This window comes from Mustela lutreola, chromosome 1 (assembly GCF_030435805.1).
Source record: "Mustela lutreola isolate mMusLut2 chromosome 1, mMusLut2.pri, whole genome shotgun sequence".
Lineage (NCBI taxonomy): Eukaryota > Metazoa > Chordata > Mammalia > Carnivora > Mustelidae > Mustela > Mustela lutreola.
This window is the reverse complement of record NC_081290.1, coordinates 34386444-34414390: the sequence shown is the minus strand read 5'-3', so window position 1 is coordinate 34414390 and position 27947 is coordinate 34386444. Positions and strand designations below refer to the sequence as shown.

Here is a 27947-nt window from a genome sequence, read left to right as displayed (position 1 = left end):
GTCTGCTTCCTTCTCTCTCTCTGCCTGCTTCTCCGCCTACTTGTGATTTCTGTCTCTCAAATAAATAAATAAAATCTTTAAAAAAAAAAAAAAGCAAAAGTAAATTCTCTGGAAGAAAATAACATCATCCTAAATCTCATATTATCTCCTAAATTTTTTCAAATACAATGTCTGGCACTCAATTTAAAAACAACAACAACAACAATAACAAAAGGCAAACAAGAAGAAAAAATAAGACTGATATAAAGAGAAAAATGCTACAATAGGAGCAAACCCACGGATGATCCAGATACTGGAGATATCAGATGTGGACTTTAAAATAACTATGATTAGTATGCTGAAGAGACTAAATGTCAAGTTGTAGAATTTTTGTAGAGAACTGGAAACTATAATTCTTTTAAGTCAAAAGAAAATTCTAGAACTAAAAAATACAACATGTGAAATTAAGTAAAAAATTTAACAGTAGATTAGACAGAGCTAAAGAAAGAATAAGTGAACTGATAAGCCACAAGAATATATCCAGACTGAAGCAAAGGGAGACAAAAGGATTAGTAATATGGAAAAGATAATAAAACACACATGAGACTCAGTGATCCAGTGCTCTTCCACATGATTAAGAGCACAGAGAGAGAAGAGAAAAATAATTGAGAAGAAACAATATTTGAAATTAAGGCTGGGAATTTTTCAAAAATAGGTGAAATAAATTAAGCACCATAGATTCAAGAAGCTCCATGAACTCCAGTAAGAATAAACATATAGAAAAATATTAGATACATTATGGCATAACTGCTGAAAATCAAAGACAAAGCAGCCTGGGTGGTAAAATAGATTACCTTTAATGGAACAGCAACAAAACTAAAAACTAACTTTTCAACAGAAATAACTGAAACCAAAAAACTATTAATATCTGCATAGTGTAGAAAGAAACTACCAAGGAGATTTCTAAACTCAGCAGAAATTTCCTTTGAAAAAAGATATCCTTAGAGAAATGAAATCTGAGCTTGTCAACAGCAGACACAATGGAGGATATACTAAGGAATATTTTTTGAGTAGAAGGAATATTTTCTTATACAGAAAGTTACAGATGCTGGAATAAATGAAAAAGGTAAGTAAACTAAATAATTGTAATCTAATGTTTTGTGGGATTATAAATTAAGGTGGGGTTAAAATATATGTTATAAATAATTAAATTACAACAATGGTACATAACTTAGAAGGAAATGGAATTAATGCTTTTTATCATCTTTGTTTTGTCCAAGAAATGGTAAATGTAGTAAACTATTAAGTAGTGGTATGTGTTATACCTGGGGCAGTGAATAAACAAATAATAAAAGGATGTTTAACTAATATCTAGGAGGGGGTGGAAAATAGAATATGGAGTTGGAATACCATATTACCATAGAAAAGGTAAGACAAATAGAAAGCAAGTAGGTAGATTAAACTTTAAAAAATATATATGTAAACACATTACATATGCATGACTAATACTTGAAATAAAAGACAAAGAATGCCAATATTAGATTTTAAAGATCAACTATATGCTGTTTATAAGAGAGACCCTTACATAAAAGGATATTAAAAAAACTTGGAAGCACAAAAAAAGATATACATTATATATGCTAACAAAAGAGCTATTGACAAAGTAGATTTAAGTCAAGAAACATTACTAGAAATATAGCATGTTCATCAGGAAAATAAAACAGTATGAAAGAAGTATGTACTTAATAATATAATCCCAAATATAACTAAACTATAGATTTCACAGATGATTGTTGCAAGGTTGCTAGATACAAGGTGATATACAAACCAATTTCTGCATACCAATATCAAAAGTTTGAAAACGAGGCAGATACTTTTTACAATAGTATCCAAAACCATACCCATTTAGGAGTACTTCTCATAAAAGATGTGTAAGACCTCCTCATAGAGCTATGGACCATTACTGAAAGACAGAAGACCTAAGTTAAAAAAAAAAAAAAAAAAGATCATGTTTATGAACTGAAAGACTCAATGTCATTGAGATGAACTTTCTAAGTTGATCTGTATGGGTTCAGTTCAATCCACATGACACTGCAGAGTACTGAGATGTTTTTTTCAGTAAATGGTGCTAGAAAAAGTGAAACCCATCCATACTTTACATACCATCAACACAAATCTAGAATCTCCTGGAATTTATTATAGGAAAAACACTTAATGACTGTGATTGGTAGAGATTTCTTAAACAGGACACACAAAGCACTAACCATAAAGGAAAAGATTGATACGCCAAACTAGAGTAAACTTTTAAAAAATTTAAAACTTCTGTACATGAAGAGAGTGCAAATGCGAACTGTAGAGAGGGAGTATATAAACTGGTGAAGTTTCATCCACAGGGTATAAAGAGTTCTTACAAATTAACAATAAAAAGACAGCCCAGTTGGAAAATGTGCAAGAGACGTGACCAGTCATTTCACAAAACAGGATGTCCAGATGCCAAAAAAACCTAGGTAAAAGTAGTCAATCCCATTACTAATGAGGGAAATGCAATTAAAATCACCACATGTCTACGGAATGATTAAAATTTAAAATATTGGGAGGGTGCTTGGATGGCTCAGTTTGTTAAGCATCTGACTCTTGATCTCAGCTCAGGTCTTGGCTTCAGGGTAGTGAGTTAAAGCCCTGTGTTGGGCTCTACACTGGGCATGGAGCCTACTTTTTAAAAAAAAAGACTGTCAGTACCAGGTACTGGCGAGGTAAAGAGCATTGGTAATACTCAAATACAGCTGTTAGGATTGTAAACTTGTACAAACACTCTAGAAAACTAGCATTAATCACTAAAACTTGAATAGGTACATACCGTGACCCAGCATTTTACTTCTAATCGCCCACCTGAATTTTTACCTAGTTAACAAGAGAGAATAGGAACCATTAGGTAACCACGCAGTAGAGGAAAGGAAGTTTCTCCTTTTAGAAGTCTTCCAACTAATAAGTGATAAAAGGATGACAGACCTGAAATGTGACTATTTTGCAACCCCTTTGCTAGTGCTGAAAAGACAACTTAATGGGTGAATATGATGTGACTTGTGAAGTAGTTTTGTCCCCTTTCTGTCCTCCCCCCCCCAAAAAAAGGGAAGAAAGAAAGAAAGAAAAAATGGAATCTAATTAAGCTTCTAGAGATCCAGCTACTAAGTCATAGGAAGCACAGAAGACAGGAACATGTTAAAAGTACACTCTAGGGAAGCAATTAGCGAAATCCAGACTACGGAAAACTCTTCGTAGTACAAATAACCATGTTTCATTAGGAAATAAATTGTAAGAAAAAACGGAAAGGGAACCTATCAAAAAGAAATTTAAAATAAGGCTTAGCAGCTAATTACAATGTATGTATCTTATTAAAATCCAGATTCAAACAAACTGTAAAAAATTTTTGACATGTGTGAGACTATTGGGAAATTTAACACATAATTAGATGCTTTTATTATTCAATGATAATAAGGAATTATTATTTTTTAATTTGTGTGGTTGTATTTTTAAAGGAGTTCTTATCTTTTAGAGATATATGGTGAAATATTTATAGATTCAAATCATGTGGGTGGGTGGAAGTGGGTACAGATCTAGATGAGACAGAAGTGGGCAGGAATGGTTCACTGTTGCATCTCCATGGTGCGTACTTGAGACTTTATTATAGTTTTTTATCTGTTTTAATTTTTCTGACAGAAACTTAAAAACAACAACAATTTCAAAACAGACAGAATAGGAAGACAAACACGGTGATCAGACAAGAGAAAGGGGTTGGGTGAGCAGTTTCAGGGGTGACTCCTCAGCAGGTGAGGGGAGGGGGAGCCATTGCAGAAGTGGACGGGTGGCCTAAAGATAGGGACACAGACCACTATACTCTGAGGGAGGGCAGACTTTCTTAAACCAAATTACCAAGTCCTTAAGGGACTTTAGACTCCCTCATAAATGCTGCTGACACTCATTTTTCACTGGGGAAGATAACATATAAATGGAGATTACAAATGGCAAAGGGAAATAACCAATACTGAGCATTTACTATGTACCAGGCCCATACTAAACTGCTTTATCTCAGTCTTCACCACACTCAGATGAAGCAGGCATTATTATCCCGTTTTATGAATATAAGGAAATGGAGATTCAGAGAGATTAAGTCACACAGTTAGTAAACAGTGGAGTTGGGAGTCACACTTGGGTATTTCTGCCCCCAAAGCCCATTTCCCTCCACCACATCACACTATTTTGAAAGAGCCTGAAGTCCACAATGAAAAATGAAATGACATTTTATGTAGAAGGTATTTAAATCTCAAAATTGTTCCCTCAAGTGAAGGAGAAAGAGAACTCATGTTTTAACTTTAGGAAGTTATCAGAGAACAATAGCTCTCTTTTCTATGTTAAGATGGTTTTTTTGTGATGTTGAGGATTTAAAAATGAATAATAAATCAATCTAGTTACATACTGTATTAAGATTTTTAATTAATGTTTTTACATTAATTTTTGGTTTTTTCCTCCAAGATATTGAAATACTTCATGAGACATTTCTTAACATTGAATCAAAGGATCATAGATTACAGAAAGTTAAAGTGATTCTGCTGCTACCTCGTTGTTCAGGACTGGGTGTTAGTAATCCAGTGGAATTTATACTAAATGAACATGAAGGTACTTGAAAATTTTTTAATTTATAAATTATTGAAACTTGTTGATAATTTCAAAAATAAAGTTATTTAAAATCATTAAAAGGACACATTAAATATATCTGATTAACGAATAGCTATCATGTATAGAGCACTTACAATGTATGAAGTACTTTACAGGCCTACCTGAGTAGGCCTAAGTCTACCTAAGTAGATCAGTCGGTTAAGTGGCTGATTTTTTATTTTGGCTCAGGTCATGATCTCAGGGTCCTGGGATGGAGCCCTGCGTTGGGCTCTGCACAAGGGACGTAGTCTGCTTCTTTCCTTCTCTCTTTCCCTCTGCTCCTCCCCCTGCTTGCACTCTCTCTCTCTCTCTCAAATAAATAAATAAATATTTTTAAAAATACAGTACTTTACATTAATTGTCTCAGTTAATCCTTATAGTAATCCTTTGTGATATGCACAAGGGGAATATTAAAAATATCTAATAATTGGAATGATGTAGGCCATCAGAACAGATGTTGGCCACTATGCTATTCTGGTATACACCAGAACTCAAGATAAAGGCATTAAAATTTATCAGCATTTTAGATTAAAAAACTGAGACTCATAAAGCTTAATTCATTTGTATAAGGTCACAGGTTCTAGTTAGTAAAAGAGCTAGAATTCAAATGTAGATCAGCCAGACCCTACAGACTGTTCTAAAATGGCCCTAATTAAATCATTATCACATTATTTCAAACTCAAGACTTCTTTAACCCCCAGTATGTATGTTTTATGATATGACTACCTCAGATTAAATATTAATTCTAGGAATATTTTATTTGCTTATTTAATAAATCATAAAATATTATTTAACACTGCCATTTATTGAGCACTTGTATATAAGACAGTGAACCAAGCATTTTGTTTTGACTATTTTATCAAGTCCTCACAAGAACTCTGTGAATCAGTTATAGTAGTCCCCCATTATCTATGAAAATTCATTCCAAGACCCCCAGTAGAAGCCTAAAACCATATGCAGTACAGGACCCTATATGTACTGTGTTTTTCCCCATACCTTTGCACCAATGATAAAGTTCAATTTATAAATCGGGCACAGTAAGAGATGAATAATTATAAAATGGAGCAAGTATAACAATATTCTGAAATAAAAGTCATAGAAATATGGTTTCTCTTTCAAAATATCTTCTTGTACTGTACTCACCTTTCTTGGCGTGATGAGATGCCAAAATGTCCATGTGACGCGACGAAGTGAGCTGAGTGATGTCAGCACCGTGACGTAGCGTTAGGTTACCACTGACCTTCCGCAGATTCGGAGAACAAGGATCCTCTGCTTCCGGGACCGAGGCTGGCCTTCAGTAACTGAAACGGCGGAAAAGAAAGTCACAGATCCTGAACTCTGGTTTTCTACATTTTATGAGTCCGGACTCTGAGGCTCACAGGTTGAAGCTCCCCGGAGTCACTCAACTAGTGTCAGAGCCCAGATCCGAACACACCAGCTCTGACTCCGAGGCTGACACTGGGAGCCACTTTCTTAATCCGAGTATATTTGCTGTGCATTAACTGAAACGGATCCTTACTCTAATCCGTTCACACTGAAAGCTCTGGTTAGATAAGATTGCCTGGAATGTTAGATAACGAAGACGTTTCACCAACATTCAGCGTCGAGTGAGCACCTATTTTCTGTTTCTCCAAGGACAGAATAAAAAATGAGAAAACTGCAGGGACAGAAACTAATATTTATTGCACACAACTATGTGCCAGTCAATATTCTAGGTGGTACGCATGCGCTATCACTTAATATCTACAATCACTTTTTGAGAATAGTGTTCTTTGATTATCTCTATTTTGTAGGGGGAGGGGGCAAGACACAGAGAAATCTCACAAGCTGCCTAAGGTCACGTAGCTAGTCAACAGAGAAGCTGGGGTTAAATTCAGATGAGTTAGCGCATTCCGCGATACTGCACCATGTGGAACTGGGCTTACACTGTTGTGCATGGAATTTTGACATGTTATGGAAACTTTCTTCCCAGCGACAGTAAAACAGAAGAATAACCAACTCAGATGGGAGAATGGTGACCTGAGACTCTCCCTACATTAACTGAGAAATAAATAAGAATTAGTGGACACTGGAGAAGGAGGGGAAGAAACAGTTGTACCTATAATAAACTTCGCAGTCAAGAGATCTAGAGCTTCCAACTGAGAGACTGTGGCCTTACACTGGGCGGTCTTGAACTGGGAATGCCGGGGGTGGGGTGGGGGCTGGTAAACTAACCACAGGTAAAAAGAAACTAAAGGCTGGTTGGAGCTGGGAGAGTGGGCTGGGAAAGCCCAAAGGGACCACCAGTGATGGAAAAGCAGAAAGTAAAAAGTTTCCTAAGTTTTAGCAATGTTCTGAAAACTTTGATCAAGAGACAACAGGATAAGCCAAGAAGCTGCCTTCCACAAACCTGGGAAAAAAGGAGGTTTCCTCTGAGGAGGTAATACAGAGCTGCTGACCTAGTGCCCAAGGTAGAAATATTAGTAATAAACCTAGTGAGGATGAACCCAAAAGACTTAGATATGAGGTACAAGGGAGAAATTGTGTATTAGTTTGAAAGACATTTTAACATGAAAAAATATTTGAACCATTGGGGAGTATATGAAATTGTTCTTTGCTAACAACTTGGAATTACATTAAAATGGGGTGAAAGAGGTAAATTGATATGGTTTTAGAGTACAATGTGTAAATGGTCCTCTAAGAAGTGGTGAATGGAGATAGAAAAATGTGAAGTATAAAGCTAAATTGGGAAGAAATGGAGTTTAATTAACCTTTAGTGATAGTGCTGGAAAGGAGAACAGCCAATTATGGCATAAATAATTGATTCTCACTCCAGGGAGTTACTGAGAGGCAGAATAAACAGAAATTAGAGGTTTGGACTCCCTGGTCAGATTTCTGAGAATCATGGTTCTACAGAACTATGGTTCTGTAGAATGACTACATTCTGTAGAATGAATTCTGAACTACAGAATACATGGTTCTACAGTAGAATCATGGTTCTACACCTAGTAGTTATGTGACCTTAAATAAGTGGTTTAATAGATGTTTGAACAGTTTTCTTCATGTTTAAAGGGGTAATAAAGGGAGTGGTAGGGGCACCTGGGTGACTCAGTCCACGAAGGGAATCTGCTTCTCCCTCTCTCCCTCTGGCCCTTTTCCCCCACCACCCTAGCTCGTCCTCATGCCCTCTCGCTCTCAGTCTCTTTCAAATAAATAAGTAAAAAGTATTTTTAAAAAGGGGGTGGTGATAAAATAATGTATATAAAACAGTATTCAATATATCTTAGTTAATATCAAGGAACTCAGTTTAAAATTTTTCCTAAAGTTTTCTTTAAGAGTTTCTTGACTTCTTTCTTATTCTATGAAGACATATATTCACTTCTCTTAATTTTTTTCTTCCAGAATTTCTTTGCTAAGTTAATGTTGTTAACTGTATCCTTTTGTGTTTTTTCCTACTCAAATCTAACTATATAGCTCATCACCTTTCTGCCCTGGAAATAAATCTCTTTTCTTTTCCTCTATTAGTTTCCAGAATTACAGCATTCTCTCTGTTGTACCTAAATGACTTAGTTGGCTAGTAGGATGACTGTCTCATAAGAACTTGGAGAAGAAAAACAATATTAAAACTAAGCAAAATTACCTTTATTTAGCTTTTTAATTTTAACTCAGCATGTTTATAATACTATTTATGTAGTTTTAATAAATACTTTCCATGAAAACTCTAATAGGAAAAATGATTTAAAAATTAAACTATGTGTTTATAGCAATATATGAACAGCACCCAATAGTGATGTATTTTAAAAAATTTATTTGCTTTTAGATACAGGTTTACTTAAAGATTTCTCTCAAGGAGGCACATCAGAAGATAAACTTCACATTCTTGCTCAACAGCAATACGAACAGCTCACACATGCAATGAAATGTAAGTTCATCATCAGTGCAATCTTAAAATATGTTATAAATCTTAGAAACATTAATACTTCATTTATCTATTACAGTCGGACAATGAGTTGTGAATCATACGTAAATTTTCCAAAATTAGTCTTCTAATACCAGAATATTTATTTTTACTCAATTTCAGTCTGTCTTTTATTTATTTTTTTTAAGAATTTATTTATTTGACAGAGATCACAAATAGGCAGAGAGGCAGGCAGAGAAAGAGGAGGAAGTAGGCTCCCTGCCAGGCAGAGGGCCCGATGTGGGGCTCGATCCCAGGGCCCTGGGATCATGACTTGAGCTGAAGGCAGAGGCTTTAACCCACTGAGCCACCCAGGCACCCCTCAGTCTGCCTTTTAAAAATAGGTTCTGTGCTATCATTTGTAGCATAGGTTAGCAAGCATAATAAACAGTTTCTTCATGCTGCAGTAAAATAATTACATAACATCCATTATGGAACCATTTTGTTTTCTTTGGCTTCTTACTTGATGTGATTTTTCTGTTGTCATTGTACCTGCCCATAATAACTATTCTACCATCCAAATTTTAATCAAACTCTTACATCTCTTAGTACTAAACAGAGAATAGAGAAATGCAATTACAAACAAAGCCTAGATTTCTTGATTTGAATTCTGAGTAACTAAGGTCTTTATATATATATGAATATCTATGAAATAAATTGGTTGGAAGATTAGAAGGTTGGTAAATAATTTTTTGATGCTTTCTCTAATTACTTTATTTAAAATTACAGTATCATCTCCTGAAACTATCCTCCATCCATACTTTTTCTCTACAGCACTTATCACCTCCTAAAGATACTATCTGATTTAACTATTTGTGTCTTATCATGTCAATAAAGCATGGAAAAGCAGCTCCCCAGGGGCAGCGATTTTTGTCTGTGTATCTTGGATGCCTAGAATAGTGCTTAACATGGAGTAGGTGCTTGATAATGTGTGAATAAATGAGTGAGTGCCAGTAGTAGTCTTATCTCATTTTACAGAAGAAGAATCTGAGAGTTTAACTAAATTTTCCAGGTTCATACAGCAGTTAAGTAAAGAATTGGAATCCATACCGAGTATGGATATAGAGTCCTTTAAACTAGTTCTGTGATATGATTTGTGGGAAAAAGCCAGGAGGATCAAGCTCATGGTGCTATGCAGTGTTGCTTGTCTGTAACTGGCTTGGTCACATTGCTTGAGCTTCCAGTTTCCAGATAGATCGATGAAACCAGCAGCCTGTTCTTTGAAAACAATAAAATCGATAAACCCCTACTCAGACTTATCAAAAAGAAGGAAGAAAGGACCCAAATAAATAAAATCACAAATGAGAGAGGAGAAATAAAAACCAACACCACAGAAATACAGTTGTAAGAGAATGTTATGAAAAACGTGATACCAACATATTGGACAACCTAGAAGAAATGGATAAATTCCTAGAAACATATAAACTGCCAAAACTGAAACAGGAAGAAATAGAAAACTTGAACAGACTGATAACCAGCAAAGAAATGGAATCAGTAATCAAAAACCTCCCAACAGGGGTGCCTAGGTGGCTCAGTTAGTTAAGCATCTGACTCTTGATTTTTGACTCAGGTCATGATCTCAGTGTCCTGGGACTGAGCACTCATCAGGCTCTGTGCTCAGTGGAAAGGCTGCTTAAAAATTCTCTCCTTCTTCCTTTGCCTCCCTACACACACACACACACACACACACACACACTCTCTCTCTCTCCCTCTCTCTCTCTCTCTCTCAAATAAATAAAAAAAAAGTCTTTAAAAAACAAAACTAAACAAAAAACTCTCCCAGCAAACAAAAGCCCAGAGCAAGATGGCCTCCCAAGAAATTCTACCAAACATTAAAGATTAATACCTATTCTCCAATTATTACAAAAAATAGAAATGGAAAGAAGACTTTCAAACTCTTTCTACAAGGCTGTATTACCTTAATTCCAAAAACAGACAAAGGATGAACATGGATGCAAAATTCTCAATAAAATATTAGCAAGCCAAACCCAACAATACATTAGAAGTATTATTCATGATCAAGTGAGATTTATTACTGGGTTGCAAGTGTGGTTCAACATCAGTAAATCAATCAACATGATATACCACATTAATAAAAGAAACAATAAGAACCACATGATCCTCTCAATAGATGCAAAAAAAAGGATTTGACAAAATACAACATGCATTTATGATTAAAAAACCTCAATAGAGTAGGGATAGAGGGAACATAACCTCAACATAATAAAAGCGATATCTATCGAGTCTTACATTAGGCTCCCTGCTCAGCAGGGAGTCTGCTTCTCCCTCTCTCTCTCTCTGCCTGCCACACTGTCTGCTTGTGCTCGCTCTCTCTCTCTCTCTCTGACAAATAAATAAAATCTTAAAAAAAAAAAAGGCCATATATGAAAAACCCATAGCTAATATCATCCTTAGTGGGAGAAAAAATGAGAACTTTTCCTTTACAGTCAGTAACAAGACAGGGATGCCCAACCTCACTGCTGTTACTTAACATAATACTGGAATTCCTAGCCTAGCAATTGGATAACCAAAAAAATAAAAGGCACCCAAATTGGCAAGAAAAATGTCAAACTTTCACTATTTGCAGGTCACATGATACTCTATTTGGATAACACAAAAGACTCCACTAAAAAATTACTAGAACCAGTAACACAAATTCAGTAAAGTCACAGGATACAAAATCAATGGACAGAAATGTGTTGCATTTCTGTACACCAATAATGAAGCAGCAAAAAGAGAAATCAAGGAATTTATATCATATACAACTGTACCAAAAATCATAAGACACATAGGAATAAACCAACCAAAGAGGTGAAAGACCTGTTCTCTGAAAACTGTAAAACACTGGAGAATGAAATTGAAAATGATACAAAGAAGTGGAAAAACATTCCATGTTCATAGATCAGGAGAACAAATATTGTTTAAATGTTGCACTATGCAAAGCAATCTACACATTTAATGCAATTCCTATCAAGATACCACCATCACTTTTCATAGAATTAGAACAAATAATCCTAAAACTGTACAGAACCACAAAAGACCCCAAATAACCAAAGCAATCTTAAAAAAGCAAAACAAAGCTGGAAGCATCACAATTCTGGACTTCAAGTTATACTACAAAGCTGTAATGATCAAGACAGTATGTTATTGGCACAGAAACGGACACATAGATCCATGGAACAGCATGGAAAACCCCGAAATGGACCCAGAACTAATCTTCAACAAAGTGGGAAAGAATATCCAATGGGAAAAAGACAGTCTCTCTTCAACAAATGGTGTTGGGAAAACTGGACAGCAACATGCAAAAGAATGAAACTGGACCACTTTCTCGTGCCATACACAAAAATAAATTCAAAATGGGTGAGAGACCTAAATATGAGATAAGAAACAATCAAAATCCTAGATGAGAACACAGGCAGTAACCTCTTTTACATTAGACATAGCAACTTCTTACTAGATAGGGCCCTTGAGTCAAGGGAAATAAAAGCAAAAATAAACTTTTGGGATTTCATCAAGATAAAAATCTTCTGTCCAGTGAAGTAAACAACCAAAAAAACTAAAAGGCAACCTCTGGAATGGGAGAAGATATTTACAAATATCCAATAAATGGTTAGTATCCAAAATCTGTAAAGAACTTGTCAAACTCAACACCCCAAACCAAATAATCCAGTTAAGAAATGGCAGAAGACATGAATAACATTTTTCCAAAGAAGACATCCAAAAGGCCAACAGACACATGAAAAGATTCTCAACATCACTCATCAGCAGGGAAATGCAAATCAAAAGTACAATGAGGTATCACCTCACACCTGTCAGAATGGCTAAAATTAACAACACAAAAACAACAAATATTGGCAAGGATGCTGAGAAAGGGGAACCCTCTTAACTGTTGGTGGGAATGCAAACTGGTGCAGTCATTCTGGAAGACAGTACAAAGGCTCCTCGAAAAGTCAAAAACAGAACTACCCTATGATCCAGCAATTGTACTACTAGGTATTTACCCAAAGGATAGAAAAATACTGATATGAAGAGACACATGCATGCCAGTGTTCATAGTGTTCATCGCAGCATCATCAACAATAGCCAAATTATGGAAAGAGCCCTAATGTGAATTGACAGATGAATGGATAAAGACGATGGGGTGTGTATACACAATGGAATATTGCTCAGCCACAAAAAGGAATGAAATCTTGCCATTTGCAACAATGTGGATGGAGCTAGAGAGTATTATGCTAAGTGAAGTCATTCAAAGCAAGACAAATTCCATATGATTTCACTTATACATAGGGTTTAAGTAAGACACAGAACAGATGAACACAGGAGAGAAAAAAAAGAGGCAAACCAGAAAGTGGACTCTTTTAACTATAGAGAACAAACTGAGGGTTTCTAGAGGGCAGGTAAATGGCGGGGTGGATTAAATGGGTGATGGGGATTAAGGAGGGCACTTACTGTGATGAGTACTGGGTATTGGATGTAAGTGACGAATCACTAATTTCTACACAGGAAACTAATATCACACTGTATGTTAACGAACTAGAATTTAAATTAAAATTTGAAAAAAAGAAAAAAAAGAATTTTCAGTTTCTATACAATCCAATTAGACTTCCTTTACTTCTCAGTCACAGTCTTACATTACTAATCTGTGCTTTAAAGGGGAGTCATGCAAGCGTTTATGGAAATCATTCCCATTACAGCCATGTGGTATTAGTATCAAGTAGATGTTTGGAAACATAAATCTGTTTAGAATTGTTAATGGGGCCATTATTATTATTAATTACACCTCCTTTATAGTTACTAAGGCTCAAGCAGTCGTTTATTGCACATGTTCAGTCTACCCAGAAGAAAATGAAGCTGTCGTGAAGAAAGCACTAGAATTTCAAGACCTTGGGATTAAAGTACAGCCTTACAGGTAAGAAAAGAAAGGATCACTTGGAACTCAATCAGATATTGCTGAGAGTAAATGGTTGTGATTTTCTAAGTTATATAAAGACATTCCACGTCCTTTTTGTTACACTTTAACATGACCAAATAACCCAACTTCTTACGACTATAATGCAGATTCTGTGGAACCTTTGCCAATGGCTGGGCATGAGTATTCCCTTGTAGTACTAACAGTTCTTTCTGTTGTTGTTATCGTTAGTCAAGCTAAAGGCATTTTGGCTTTGAGGTGGTTGGTTTTTGGATAAATTAGATCTAAATTTTATATCTTGAGTTTTATATACATTTATACCTCAGTAAAGTATAAGAAAAATAAGTGTATAAAATAACCTTAGGAAGGAGAGAGAAAATTATTTATTGCATGTTTATTATCTGAAAACACATTTCTTAGCCTCTTGTAGCCTTTGTCCCTCAAAAGGATTGAGGTAAAAATAGCCTAAATAATTCAAGTAACTTCTGGGTACAATGCTGCAGTAAAATATGGATAGAGGGCAGAGTGAGAATATTCCACTCTGAACTGGAATTCAGAATATTCCATCTGAACTGGAATTCAGATGACGTTCATCTGAACTGAACGTCAAAATAAGGAGTGGATCTAAAAATACATGGCCCCAATTAGTTCTTCAAGACTGTACAGTAGGTATTTTAAAACATCTCTTCTATTTTTTACTTACTTCTCATGTTCTGAATTTTCCCATAATTCTTACAGAAGTTCCTTAATATGCATATGGTTTGCTCCCTCCTTTTGATGTGATGTTTTTTCCTTTGCCATTCACAAGTGGATATGTTAATTACACTTGTATTTCCCTTCTTCTTACTTGACTTGACTTCCTAATTAAGTAGCTCCCGTTGGTGGCCAATGGCCAATCTCCTGTTCTAAGAGCTTCTCAGCACAGCATTAGCTAAATCACCATCTAGTGGCAAAGAGAATTATTGCGGGTATATAACCAAATTCATCAACATGAATGATTTGACTTGTCTTCTCAGGGATGTTTCCTAAGATTGTAATGTGGCAAAAATGGAGAAACATTTTATTTCATTAGATTTTATTTCACGTAAGCCATGGTAAATGATTAATCCATAGTATGGTATAAAAGACACAAGTAATATTAAAAGACATGAAGACAGAATAATGTGGGATTTGGTCTAAAATTGGAGAGTATATTTTTTCAAGAGGTTTAACTACTTGCAAAGGATGCTGTTGAAAGAACTTATGAATTGATTAGGGAAGCCCAGTGTCTGGCTTTTAAGAATCATTTCTTAATTCCCCAAATAGTAGGATTTACATTTGAAAGCAATATTATATGCCATCCAATCTATTCACCTATCTGGTGTTTAAATTTCCTTCTGATATTCCAAAAACAGCTCCGTTTTGGACTTTAGCCATCATGGTACTTACCTTAGGTTTACGCTGCCTTTTCTTCCTTGTTCTATACTGTAAAAACTTCAAACATTACAGAAATACTAACTTTTAAAAAAATGAATTTTTCCATGTTCCCATATTCCCTACCTCAGTGGGTCTTGGTGAGGATTGAATGTATTAACATATGAACATCACGTGACACCCAACTGTTCAATGAATGTTCATTGTTATGGTTATTGCTATTGATCTGTAAGCTGTCTGCCTGTGTTCTTTACCACTTTTTGAACTGCATTATTCATCTTTTCCTTTTTCTATGTCTCATTGTTTATTAGGGATATTAGCTGTTTTCATAAGAATAACAAATATTTTCTAGATTGTTCATGTTTTAAATATTTAAAAACTTTTAATTCCAGTATCATAAACATACGGTGCTATATTAGTTTCGGGTGTGCAATAGAATGATTCAACGGCTCTACCCATTCTCAGTGCTCCTCATGATAAGGGTACTCTTAACCCCTTTCACCTTTTCCCTCACCCCCCACCACCTCCCCTCTAATAACCGCCAGTTTGTTCTCTATAGTTAAGAGTCTGTTTCTTGGCTTGCCTCTCTCTCTTTTTCCCTTTGCTTGTTTGTCTTGTTTCTTAAACTCCACATATAAGATTCATACCGTATTTGTCTTTCACTGACTTACTTCATTTGGCATTATACTCGCTAGCTCTATCCATTCATTGCAAATGGCCAGATTTCAGTCTTTTTAAGGCCAAGTAATATTCCTGTGTGTGTGTGTGTGTGTGTGTGTACCACAGCAAGGGACAATTGCATTGTTTCCATACCTTGGCTATTATAAATAGTGCTGCTATAAAAAGACGGGTATATGTACCTCTTGGAATTAGTGTTTTTGTATTATTTGGGTAGTGCAATTGCTGGATCCTAGGAAAGTTCTATTTGTAGCTTTTTAAAATTATTTAATTATTTTTTATTTTTTATAAACATATATTTTTAACCCCAGGGGTACAGGTCTGTGAATCACTAGGTTTACACACTTCACAGCACTCACCAAAGCACATACCCTCCCCAATGTCCATAATCCCAGCCCCTTCTCCCAACCCCCCTCCCCCCAGCAACCCTCAGTTTGTTTTGTGAGATTAAGAGTCACTTATGGTTTGTCTCCCTCCCAATCCCATCTTGTTTCATTTATTCTTCTCCTACCCCCTTAAGCCCCCATGTTGCATCAACACTTCCTCATATCAGGGAGATCATATGATAGTTGTCTTTCTCCGCTTGACTTATTTCGCTAAGCATGATACGCTCTAGTTCCATCCACATTGTCGCAAATGGCAAGATTTCATTTCTTTTGATGGCTGCATAGTATTCCATCGTGTATATATACCACTTCTGCTTTATCCATTCATCTGTTGATGGACATCTAGGTTCTTTCCATAGTTGGGCTATTGTGGACATTGCTGCTATAAACATTCGTGTGCATGTGCCCCTTCGGATCACTACATTTGTATCTTTAGGGTAAATACCCAGTAGTGCTATTGCTGGGTCATAGGGTAGTTCTATTTTCAACATTTTGAAGAACCTCCATGTTGTTTTCCAGAGAAGTTGCACCAGCTTGCATTCCCACCAATAGTGTAGGAGGATTCCCCTTTCTCCGCATCCTCGCCAGCATCTGTCATTTTCTGACTTGTTAATTTTAGCCATTCTGACTGGTGTGAGGTGATACCTCATTGTGGTTTTGATTTGTATTTCCCTGATGCCGAGTGATATGGAGCACTTTTTCATGTGTCTGTTGTCCATCTGGATGTCTTTGCAGAAATGTCTGTTCATGTCCTCTGCCCATTTCTTGATTGGATTATTTGTTCTTTGGGTGTTGAGTTTGCTAAGTTCTTTATAGATTTTGGACACTAGCCCTTTATCTGATATGTCGTTTGCAAATATCTTCTCCCATTCTGTCAGTTGTCTTTTGGTTTTGTTAACTGTTTCCTTTGCTGTGCAAAAGCTTTTGATCTTGATAAAATCCCAATAGTTCATTTTTGCCCTTGCTTCCCTTGCCTTTGGCGATGTTCCTAGGAAGATGTTGCTGCGGTTGAGGTCAAAGAGAGTGCTGCCTGTGTTCTCCTCAAGGATTTTGATGGATTCCTTTCTCACATTGAGGTCCTTCATCCATTTTGAGTCTATTTTCGTGTGTGGTGTAAGGAAATGGTCCAGTTTCATTTTTTCTGCATGTGGCTGTCCAATTTTCCCAACACCAGTTATTGAAGAGGCTGTCTTTTTTCCATTGGACATTCTTTCCTGCTTTGTCGAAGATTAGATGACCATAGAGTTGAAGGTCTATTTCTGGGCTTTCTATTCTGTTCCATTGATCTATGTGTCTGTTTTTGTGCCAGTACCATGCTGTCTTGATGATGACAGCTTTGTAATAGAGCTTGAAGTCCAGAATTGTGATGCCACCAACTTTGGCTTTTTTTTTTTTTTCAATATTCCTTTGGCTATTCGAGGTCTTTTCTGGTTCCATATAAATTTTAGGATTATTTGTTCCATTTCTTTGAAAATGATGGATGGTACTTTGATAGGAATTGCATTAAATGTGTAGATTGCTTTAGGTAGCATAGACATTTTCACAATGTTTATTCTTCCAATTCAGGAGCATGGAACATTTTTCCATTTCTTTGTGTCTTTCTCAATTTCTTTCATGAGTACTTTATAGTTTTCTGAGTATAGATTCTGTGCCTCTTTGGTTAGGTTTATTCCTAGGTATCTTATGGTTTTGGTTTTAGGTGCAATTGTAAATGGGATTGACTCTTTAATTTCTCTTTCTTCTGTCTTGTTGTTGGTGTAGAGAAATGCAACTGATTTCTGTGCATTGATTTTATATCCTGACACTTTACTGAATTCCTGTACAAGTTCTAGCAGTTTTGGAGTGGAGTCTTTTGGGTTTTCCACATATAGTATCATATCATCTGCGAAGAGTGATAGTTTGACTTCTTCTTTGCCGATTTGGATGCCTTTAATTTCCTTTTGTTGTCTGATTGCTGAGGCTAGGACTTCTAGTACTATGTTGAATAGCAGTGGTGATAATGGACATCCCTGCCGTGTTCCTGACCTTAGCGGAAAAGCTTTCAGCTTTTCCATTTTCCATTGAGAATGATATTTGTGGTGGGTTTTTCATAAATGGCTTTGATAATATTGAGGTATGTGCCCTCTATTCCTACACTTTGAAGAGTTTTGATCAGGAAGGGATGCTGTACTTTGTCAAATGTTTTTCAGCATCTACTGAGAGTATCATATGGCTCTTGTTCTTTCTTTTATTGATGTGTTGTATCACATTGATTGATTTGCGGATGTTGAACCAACCTTGCAGCCCTGGAATAAATCCCACTTGGTCGTGGTAAATAATCCTTTTAATGTACTGTTGAATCCTATTGGCTAGTATTTTAGTGAGAATTTTCACATCTGTGTTCATCAAAGATATTGGTCTATAGCTCTCTTTTTTGATGGGATCCTTGTCTGGTTTTGGGATCAAGGTGATGCCTCATAAAATGAGTTTGGAAGTTATCCTTCCATTTCTATTTTTTGGAACCGTTTCAGGAGAATAGGAATTAGTTCTTTAAATGTTTGGTAGAATTCCCCCGGGAAGCCGTCTCGCCCTGGGCTTTTGTTTGTTTGGAGATTTTTAATGACTGTTTCAATCTCCTTACTGGTTATGGGTCTGTTCAGGCTTTCTATTTCTTCCTGGTTCAGTTGTGGTAGTTTATATGTTTCTAGGAATGCATCTATTTCTTCCAGATTGTCAAATTTGTTGGTGTAGAGTTGCTCATAGCATGTTCTTATAATTGTTTGTATTTCTTTGGTGTTAGTTGTGATTCTCTCCTCTTTCATTCATGATTTTATTTATTTGGGTCCTTTCTCTTTTCTTTTCTTTTTTTTTTTTTTTCATGGGTCCTTTCTCTTTTCTTCTTGATAAGTCTGGCCAGGGATTTATCAATTTTATTAATTCTTTCAAAGAACCAGCTCCTAGTTTTGTTGATTTGTTCTATTGTTTTTTTGGTTTCTATTTCATTGATTTCTGCTCTGATCTTTATGATTTCTCTTCTCCTGCTGGGTTTAGGGTTTCTTTCTTGTTCTTTCTCCAGCTCCTTTAGGTGTAAGGTTAGGTTGTGTACCTGAGACCTTTCTTGTTTCTTGAGAAAGGCTTGTACCGCTATATATTTTCCTCTCAGGACTGCCTTTGTTGTGTCCCACAGATTTTGAACCGTTGTGTTTTCATTATCATTTGTTTCCATGATTTTTTTCAATTCTTCTCTAATTTCCTGGTTGACCCACTCATTCTTTAGAAGGATGCTGTTTAGTCTCCATGTATTTGGGTTCTTTCCAAACTTCCTCTTGTGGTTGAGTTCTAGCTTCAGAGCATTGTGGTCTGAAAATATGCAGGGAATGATCCCAATTTTTTGACACTGGTTGAGTCCTGATTTAGGACCGAGGATGTGATCTATTCTGGAGAATGTTCCATGTGCACTAGAGAAGAATGTGTATTCTGTTGCTTTGGGATGAAATGTTCTGAATATATCTGTGATGTCCATCTGGTCCAGTGTGTCATTTAAGGCCTTTATTTCCTTGTTGATCTTTTGCTTTGATGATCTGTCCATTTCAGTGAGGGAAGTCTTAAAGTCCCCTACTATTATTATATTATTGTTGATGTGTTTCTTTGATTTTGTTATTAATTGGTTTATATAGTTGACTGCTCCCACACTGGGGGCATAGACATTTAAAATTGTTAGATCTTCTTGTTGGACAGACCCTTTGAGTATGATATAGTATCCTTCCTCATCTCTTGTTATAGTCTTTGGCCTAAAATCTAATTGATCTGATATAAGGATTGCCTCTCCTGCTTTCTTCTGATGTCCATTAGCATGGTAAATTCTTTTCCACCCCCTCACTTTAAATCTGGAGGTGTCTTTGGGCTTAAAATATGTTTCTTGCAGGCAACATATAGATGGGTTTTGTTTTTTTATCCATTCTGATACCCTGTGTCTTTTGATTGGGGCATTTAGCCCATTAACATTCAGGGTAACTATTGAGAAATATGAATTTAGTGCCATTGTATTGCCTGTAAGGTGACTGTTACTGTATATGGTCTCTGTTCCCTTCTGATCTACCACTTGTAGGCTCTCTCTTTGCTTAGAGGACCCCTTTCAAGATTTCCTGTAGAGCTGGTTTGGTGTTTGCAAATTCTTTCAGTTTTTGTTTGTCCTGGAAGCTTTTAATCTCTCCTATTTTCAATGATAGCCTAGCTGGATATAGTATTCTTGGCTGCATGTTTTTCTCATTTAGTGCTCTGAATATATCATGCCAACTCTTTCTGGCCTGCAAGGTCTCTGTGGATAAGTCTGCTGCCAATCTAAAATTTTTACCATTGTATGTTACAGACTTCTTTTCCCGGGCTGCTTTTAGGATTTTCTCTTTGTCACTAAGGCTTGTAAATTTTACTATTAGGTGATGGGGTGTGGGCCTATTCTTATTGATTTTGAGGGGTGTTCTCTGAACCTCCTGAATTTTGATGCTCGTTCCCTTTGCCATATTGGGGAAATTCTCCCCAATAATTCTCTCCAGTATACCTTCTGCTCCCCTGTCTCTTTCTTCTTCTTCTGGAATCCCAATTATTCTAATGTTGTTTCATCTTATGGTGTCACTTATCTCTCAAATTCTCTCCTCATGGTCCAGTAGCTGTTTGTCCCTCTTTTGCTCAGCTTCTTTATTCTCTGTCATTTGGTCTTCTATATCGCTAATTCTTTCTTCTGCCTCATTTATCCTAGCAGTGAGAGCCTCCATTTTTTATTGCACCTCATTAATAGCTTTTTTGATTTCAACTTGGTTTAGATTTTAATTCTTTTATTTCTCCAGAAAGGGCTTTTATATCTCCCAAGAGGGTTTCTCTAATATCTTCCATGCCTTTTTCGAGCCTGGCTAGAACCTTGAGAATTGTCATTCTGAACTCTAGATCTGACATATTACCAATGTCTGTATTGATTAGGTCCCTAGCCTTCGGTACTGCCTCTTGTTTTTTTTTGTTTGTTTGTTTGTTTGTTTGTTTTGCAGTGAATTTTTCCACATTGTCATTTTGTCCAGATAAGAGTATATGAAGGAGCAAGTAAAATACTTAAAGGGTGGCAACAACCCCAGGAACGTATGCTTTAACCAAATCAGAAGAGATCCCAAATCCTGGGGGGGGGGGGGGGGGGGGGAGAAAAGGGATAAAACGAATTTCAGAAAGAAAGAAAGAAAAAAAAAGGAAAGAAAGAAAAGAATTTAAAAAAAACGAATAAAGAAAAGTATAAAAAAAGAAAAAATATATATATATATTAGATAAACTAGTTAAAAAACATTAAAAAAGAAAAGGGTAAAGGTTAAAAAAATTTTAGCAGCAGAAGAGAAAAAACTGAAAAAGAAAAAATAAATTAAATTAACTGCAAGACTAAAGACTCATAGGGAGAAAGCCATGAGTTCCGTGTTTTGCTTTCTCCTCCTCTGGAATTCTGCTGCTCTCCTGGGTATTGAAACTGCACTTCTTGGTAGGTGAACTTGGTCTTGGCTGGATTTCTTGTTGATCTTCTGGGGGAGGGGCCTCGTGTAGTGATTCTCAAATGTCTTTGCCCCAGGCAAAATTGGACCGCCCTTACCAGAGGGGCCAGGCTGAGTAATCCGCTCGGGTTTGCTTTCAGGAGCTTTTGTTCCCTGAGCACTTTCCGTAGAGTTCCAGAGGACAGGAATACAAATGGCGGCCTCCTGTCTCCGGCCGGAGGAGCCGAGAGCCCGGGGCCCCACTCCTCAGTGCGCCTTCAGAGAACAGCACCCAGTAACTCCCGTCTGCCTGACCTCTGGCCGAGCTCGAAGCTCACCAAGCCTGCGACCGCTTCAAGGTAACCCTGAGCTGTGAGCTCACTGTTGGCTCTGTCTCTGTAGCCGGCTTCCCCGTTCTAATACCTGTAAGCTCTGCGACACTCAGACACCCCCGATCCTTCTGTGACCCTGCAGGTCCTGAGGCCACGCTGATCCCGCGTGGGCTTCACCCCGGTTTAGCCTCTGGAGTGATGTCCCTCAGTGGAACAGACTTTTAAAAGTCCTGATTTTGTGCTCCGTTGCTCCGCTGCTTGCTGGGAGCCGGCCCCTCCCCCCAGGTTCTATCTTCCCGTCGCTTTGGATTCACTTCTCTGCCGGTCCTACCTTTCAGAAAGTGGTTGTTTTTCTGATTCTAGAATTGCTGCTCCTCTTCTCTTCGATCTGCCGATGGATTTGCAGGTGTTTGCAATCTTTAGATAAGCTATCTAGCTGATCTCCTGCTAGCTGAAGTAGTCTCAGCCCGCTACTTCTCCACCATCTTGGCTCCTCCCACCTATTTGTAGCTTTCTGAGGACCTTCCATTCTGTTTTCCATGGGCTGCACCCGTTTGCATTGCCACCAACAGTGCACAAGGGTTCTTTTTTCTCTGCAGCCTCGCCAATCCTTGTTTCCTGGGTTGTTGATTTTTAGCCATTCTGACCTCTGTGAGGTGATATCTCATTGTAGTTTCAATTTGCATCTCCCTGATGATGAGTGATGGTGAGCATTTTTTCATGTGTCTGGCCATCTGAATGCTTTCTTTGGAGAAGTGTCTGTTCATGTCTTTTGCTCATTTTTAAATTGGATTATTTGGATTCAGGGTGTTGAGTTTCATAAGTTCTTTGTGTAATCTTGGATGCTAACCCTTTACTGAATATGTCATTGGCATATATCTTTCCCCATTCCCCAGGCTGCCCTTTAGTTTTGTTGATTGTCTCCTTTGCTGTGCAGAAGCTTTTATTTTGATGTAGTCCCAATAGTTTGTTTTTGCTTTTGTTTCCCTTAACTTAGGAGATCTATGTAGAAAAAACTTGCTACACCTGATGTCAGAGAAATTAATGGCTGTACTATTTTCTAGGATTTTTATGGTTTCAAGGTCTCACAGTTAGGTCTTTAATCCATTTTGAATTTATTTTTGCGTCTGGCGTAAGAAAGTGGTCGGTTTCATTCTTTTGCATGTTGATGTCCAGTTTTCCCAACATCGTTTGTCTTTTTCCCATTGGCTATTCTTTCCTGCTTTGTCAAAGAGAAATTGTCGATATAATTATGGGTTTATTTCTGGATTTACTATTCTGTTCTATTGATCTATGTGTCTGTTTTTATGCCAGTACCATACTGTTTTGATAACTACAGCTTTGTAATAGAGCTTGAAGTCTGGAATTGTGATGCCTCCAGCTTAGCTTTTTTTTTTTCTTTTTCTTTTTCAAGATTGCTGTGCCTGTTTGGGGTCTTTTGTGGGTCCTTACAAATTTTGGGATTGTTTGTTCTAGTTCTGTGAAAAATGCTTTTGGTATTTTGATAGGAACTGCATTAAACGTGTAGATTGCTTTGGGTAGTACAGACACTTTAACAATATTTGTTCTCCCAACCCATGAGCACAGTATATCTTTCTGTTTCTTTGTATCATCTTCAATTTCTTTTATCAGTCAGTGTTCTGTCGTTTTCAGAGTACAGTTCTTTCACCTCTTTGGTTGGGTTTATTCTGAGGCATCATTATTTTTGGTGCAATTGTAAATGGGATCAATTCCTTGGTTTCTCTTTTTGCTGCTTCATTACTGGTGTATAGAAATGTAACAGGTTTCTGTATACTGATTTTGTATCCTGTGACTTGACTGAATTCATGTATCAGTTCTAGAAGTTTTTTGGTAGTCTTGTCAGTTTTCTATACATAGTAGTATGTCATCTGTAAATAGTGAAGGTTTTACTTCTTCCTTGCTGATTTGGATGCTTTTTATGTTGTCATATTGCTGTGGCTAGGACTTCTAGTGCTATGTTGAATAGAAGTGGTAAGAGTGCACATCCTTGTCTTATTTCTGACTTTAGGGGAAAAGATTCTCAGTTTTTATGGCCTTTATTATGTTGAGGTGTGTTCCCTCTATACCTGCCGTGTTGAGGGTTTTCATCATGAATGGATGTTGTATTTGGCAAATGCTTTTTCTTTTCTTTTCTTTTCTTTTTCAATATGAGGCTTGAATTTATAACCCCGAGATCAAGAACTGAACTGAGACCAAGAGTCAGATGCTTAACCAGCTGAACGACTCAGGGACCCCTCAAATGCTTTTTCTGCATCTATTGAAATGATCATATGGTTCTTATCCTTTCTCATCTTGATGTGACGTATCACATTGGTTGATCTGGGAACACTGAACCACTCTTACAACTCAGGCATAAATCCCACTTGATTGTCATCAGTAATTTTTAAGATATATTATTGGATTTGATTTCCTGGTATTTTGTTGAGAATTTTTGCATCTATGCTCCTCAGCGATACTGGCCTCTAGGTCTCTCTGAGACATCTTTATCTGGTTTGGCATCAGGGTAACACTGGCCTCATAGAATGAGTTTGGAAGTTTTCCTCCCTCTTGTATTTTTTGAAATAGATTAAGAAGAATAGGTATTAACTCTTCTTAGATGTTGTGTAGAATTCCTGTGGGAAGCTACTTGGTCCTGGACTTTTGTTTGATGGGAGCTTTTTGATTACTGATTCAATTTCTTTGCTGCCAATTGGTCTGTTCAAATTTTCTATTTCTTCCTGTTTCCATTTTGGTAGGTTATATGTTTCTAGGAATTTATCCATTTCTCCCATGTTGTCCAATTTGTTGGCATAAAGTTTTCCATAATATTCTCTTATAAGTGTTTGTATTTCAGTGGTGTTGGTTACTATTTCTCCTCTCTCATTTGTGATTTTATTTATCTGGATCCTTTCTCTTTTTTTCTTGGTAAGTCTGGTTAGAGGTTTATTGATTTATTTGACTTTTTTTTCCAAAGAACCAGATCCTCGTTTCAATGATCTGTTCTATTGTATTTTTAAGTTTCTGTAGCATTTATTTCTGCTCTAATCTTTATTATTTCTTCCTTCTGTTAGTTTTAGGTTTTGCTTGTTATTCTTTTCCTAGCTCCTTTGGGTGTAAGGTTAGGTTGTTTATTTAATATTTTTCTTCTTCTTTTTTTTTTTTTTAAGATTTTATTTGACAGAGAGAGAGAGAGAGAGCACAAGTAGGCAGAGAAGCAGGCGGGGGTGGAGGGGAAAGCAGGCTCCCTGCTGAGCAGAAAGCCCGATGCAGGGCTCCATCCCAGGGCCCTGAGATCATAACCTGAGCCAAAGGCAGAGGCTTAACCACTGAGCCACCCAAGCACCCCCAAGATTCTTCTGATTCTTGAGGCAGGCCTGTATTACTATTAACTTCCCTCTTAGAACTGCTTTTGCTGGGTCCTGAAGGTTTTGAACAATTATGTTTTCATTTTTATTTCTTTTCATGTTTTTAAAAATTTTTTTCTTTTATTTCTTAGATGAACCATCTATTGTTTAGTAGCATGTTATTTAACCTCCATGTATTTGTGGTTTTTCCAGATTTTTTTTCTGGTTTACTTCTAAAAAGTTTCCTAGCACTGTGTTGAGAAAAGATGCACAGTATTACTTCATTCTTTTTGAATTTGTTGAGGCCTGTTCTGTGGCCTAACAAGTGATCTCCGTTCTGGAGAACATTCCATGTGCACTTGAAAGGAATGTGTATTCTGCTGTTTTAGAGTGGACTGTTCCAAGTATTTCTGTTAGTCCATCTGGTCCATTGTGTCATTCAAAGCCATTGTTTCCTTGTTGACTTTCTGTTTAGATGATCTCTCCATTGATGTGAGTGGGGTGTTAAAATTGCTACTATTATTGCATTATTATGAATTGGTTCCTTTAAGTTTGTTATTAACTGTTTTATGCATTTGGGTGCTCCCACGTTGGGTATATAAACATTTATAAATGTTACCTCTTACTGGATTGTCCCTTTTATATAGTGTTCTCCTTTGTTGTTACAGTCTTTGTTTTAACGTCTATTTTGTCTGAGCTAAATATTGCTACTCTACCTTTCTTTGACATCATTTACATGACAAATGTTTCTCTATCCCCTCACTCTCAGTCTGCAGATGTGTTTAGGTCTGAAATGACTCTCTGATAGGCAGCATCCAGATGGGTTTTGTTTTTTTATCCATTCTGTCACCCTACTTCTTCTGATTGGTGCATTTAGTACATTTACATTAAAAGTAGTTATTGATAGATATGTATTTATTGCCATTGTATTGCTTGTTTTGTGGTTGTTTCTGAAGATTTTCTCTGATCTTTTTTTGTTGTTCTATCTTTCATGGATTGCTGGTTTTCTTTAGTGATATATTTAGATTTCTTCCTCTTTATTCTTTGCCCATTTATTTGTGGTTACCATCAGGTTTGTACATAACATCTACATATGGCAGTCTCTATTAAGTTGATGATTATCTAAGTTTGAACTCATTCTTTACTTTTCTCTTCGCCATGTTCTAGCTACATGGTGTCATACTTTACATCCTTCTATTTTCTGAGCTCCTTGACTGATTTTTTTTTTTTTTTTTGCAGAAGTATTCATTTTGGCTGCTCTTGTGTTTCCTACCTTCATACTGTCATTTTGGTCTTTCCTTTCCACTCAAAGAGTCCTCTTTATTTCTTGCAGGGCTGGCATAGTGATCATGAACTGCTTTAGCTTTTGTTTGTTTGGGAAATTTATTATCTCTCCTATTTCAAATGATAGCCTTGCTGGATAGAGTATTCTTGCCTGTAGGTTTTTTCCACTTAGCACTTTGAATATATCATGCCACTTTTTTTCTGGGCTTGGAAAGTTTCTAATGAAAAAATCCACTGATAGTCTTATGGGGTTTCCATTGTATGTAACTGTCTTCTTTTGTCTTGTTGCTTTTAATATTTTTTCCTTATCACTATATTTTGCCATTTTAATTATAATATGTCTTGGTGGGGTACCTGGCTGGCTCAGGCATGAGACTCTTGATTTTAGGGTTGTGAGCTTAAGCACAATGTTGGGTGTGGTGCCTACTTAAAATTAAAAAATCAAGTCTTGGTGTGGATCTGCTTTTGTTGATTTTGTTGGGGGTTCTCTGTGCCTCCTGGATCTGGATATCTTTTTCCTTCCCCAGAGGAGTGAAGTTTTTAGCTATTGCCTCTTCAATTTTCTGCCCCATTATCTCTGTCTTCCTCTTCTGGGACCCCTATAATAAGAATGCTGTCACAAGGGGGCGCCTGGGTGGCTCAGTCATTAAGTGTCTGCCTTCAGCTCAGGTCATGATCCCAGGGTCCTGGGATGGAGCACTGTATCGGAAGGAAGCCTGCTTCTCCCACTCACACTCCCCTTGCTTGGTGTTCCCTTTCTTGCTGTGTCTCTCTCTGTTAAGTAAATAAATAAAATCTTTAAAAAAAAAAAAAAAAAAGGAATGCTATTACATTTGATGGAGTCACTGAGTTCCCTAAGTCTATTCTTGTTTTGCATAATTCTTTTTTTCTCTCTTTTGTTCAGCTTGATTTCCTAGGTCATTAATTTGTTCCCGTGCTTCTTCCAGCCTGCTGTCCATTCCATCAAGCATGTATCTCGTTTCATTTATTAAGACCTTTATCTCTGCTATGTTATTCTTTATCTCTGTGTTAATAGTCTCACTGATGTCTTCCCCTCTTTTCTCAAGTCTAGTATCTTTGTGATCATTGCTTTATTTTATTATTATTGTTTTATTTGGGGGGTTCCATTTGTTTATGGATCTCCTGATTACTCTGTAGAGGAGTTAAGATGGGAGGGAGCTTCAGCATCACTTCCTTCCCAGACAGCAAGAGCTTCAAAGCGTGTGCAAGATAGTGCAGTCACTACTTCCTGGGAAGGTGTGAACTGTGAGCTCTGAATCCTGGCCTTGGGCAGGCAGGATAATGGAGCAACAGCCACTTTCCTAAGCCTGAGTGAGGCAAGATGTACCAGCACAGATTGTGAAACAGGGTTCGGGATTTCTCCTCTCATAACTGAGAGACCAGAGGTCTGTACCCTTAGCCCACTCCTCCAGTGGGTCAACGATCATCACCATTCTGGCTGCTTGGAAGGGTTTAACCAGAGTGACTCACG

At 36.9% G+C, this 27947-nt stretch overlaps 1 protein-coding gene across 1 annotated transcript in view; it reads left to right on the top strand.

Moving 5' to 3' along the window:
• The window catches only part of NSUN7 (NOP2/Sun RNA methyltransferase family member 7), a 58909-nt gene that overhangs the window by 21908 nt on the left and 9054 nt on the right, over window positions 1-27947 (top strand). The window contains exons 8-10 of the mRNA XM_059162976.1: window positions 4510-4653; window positions 8492-8593; window positions 13421-13538. Of these exons, the coding sequence (XP_059018959.1) occupies window positions 4510-4653; window positions 8492-8593; window positions 13421-13538 (364 nt within the window). The remainder of the gene's footprint in view (window positions 1-4509; window positions 4654-8491; window positions 8594-13420; window positions 13539-27947) is intronic.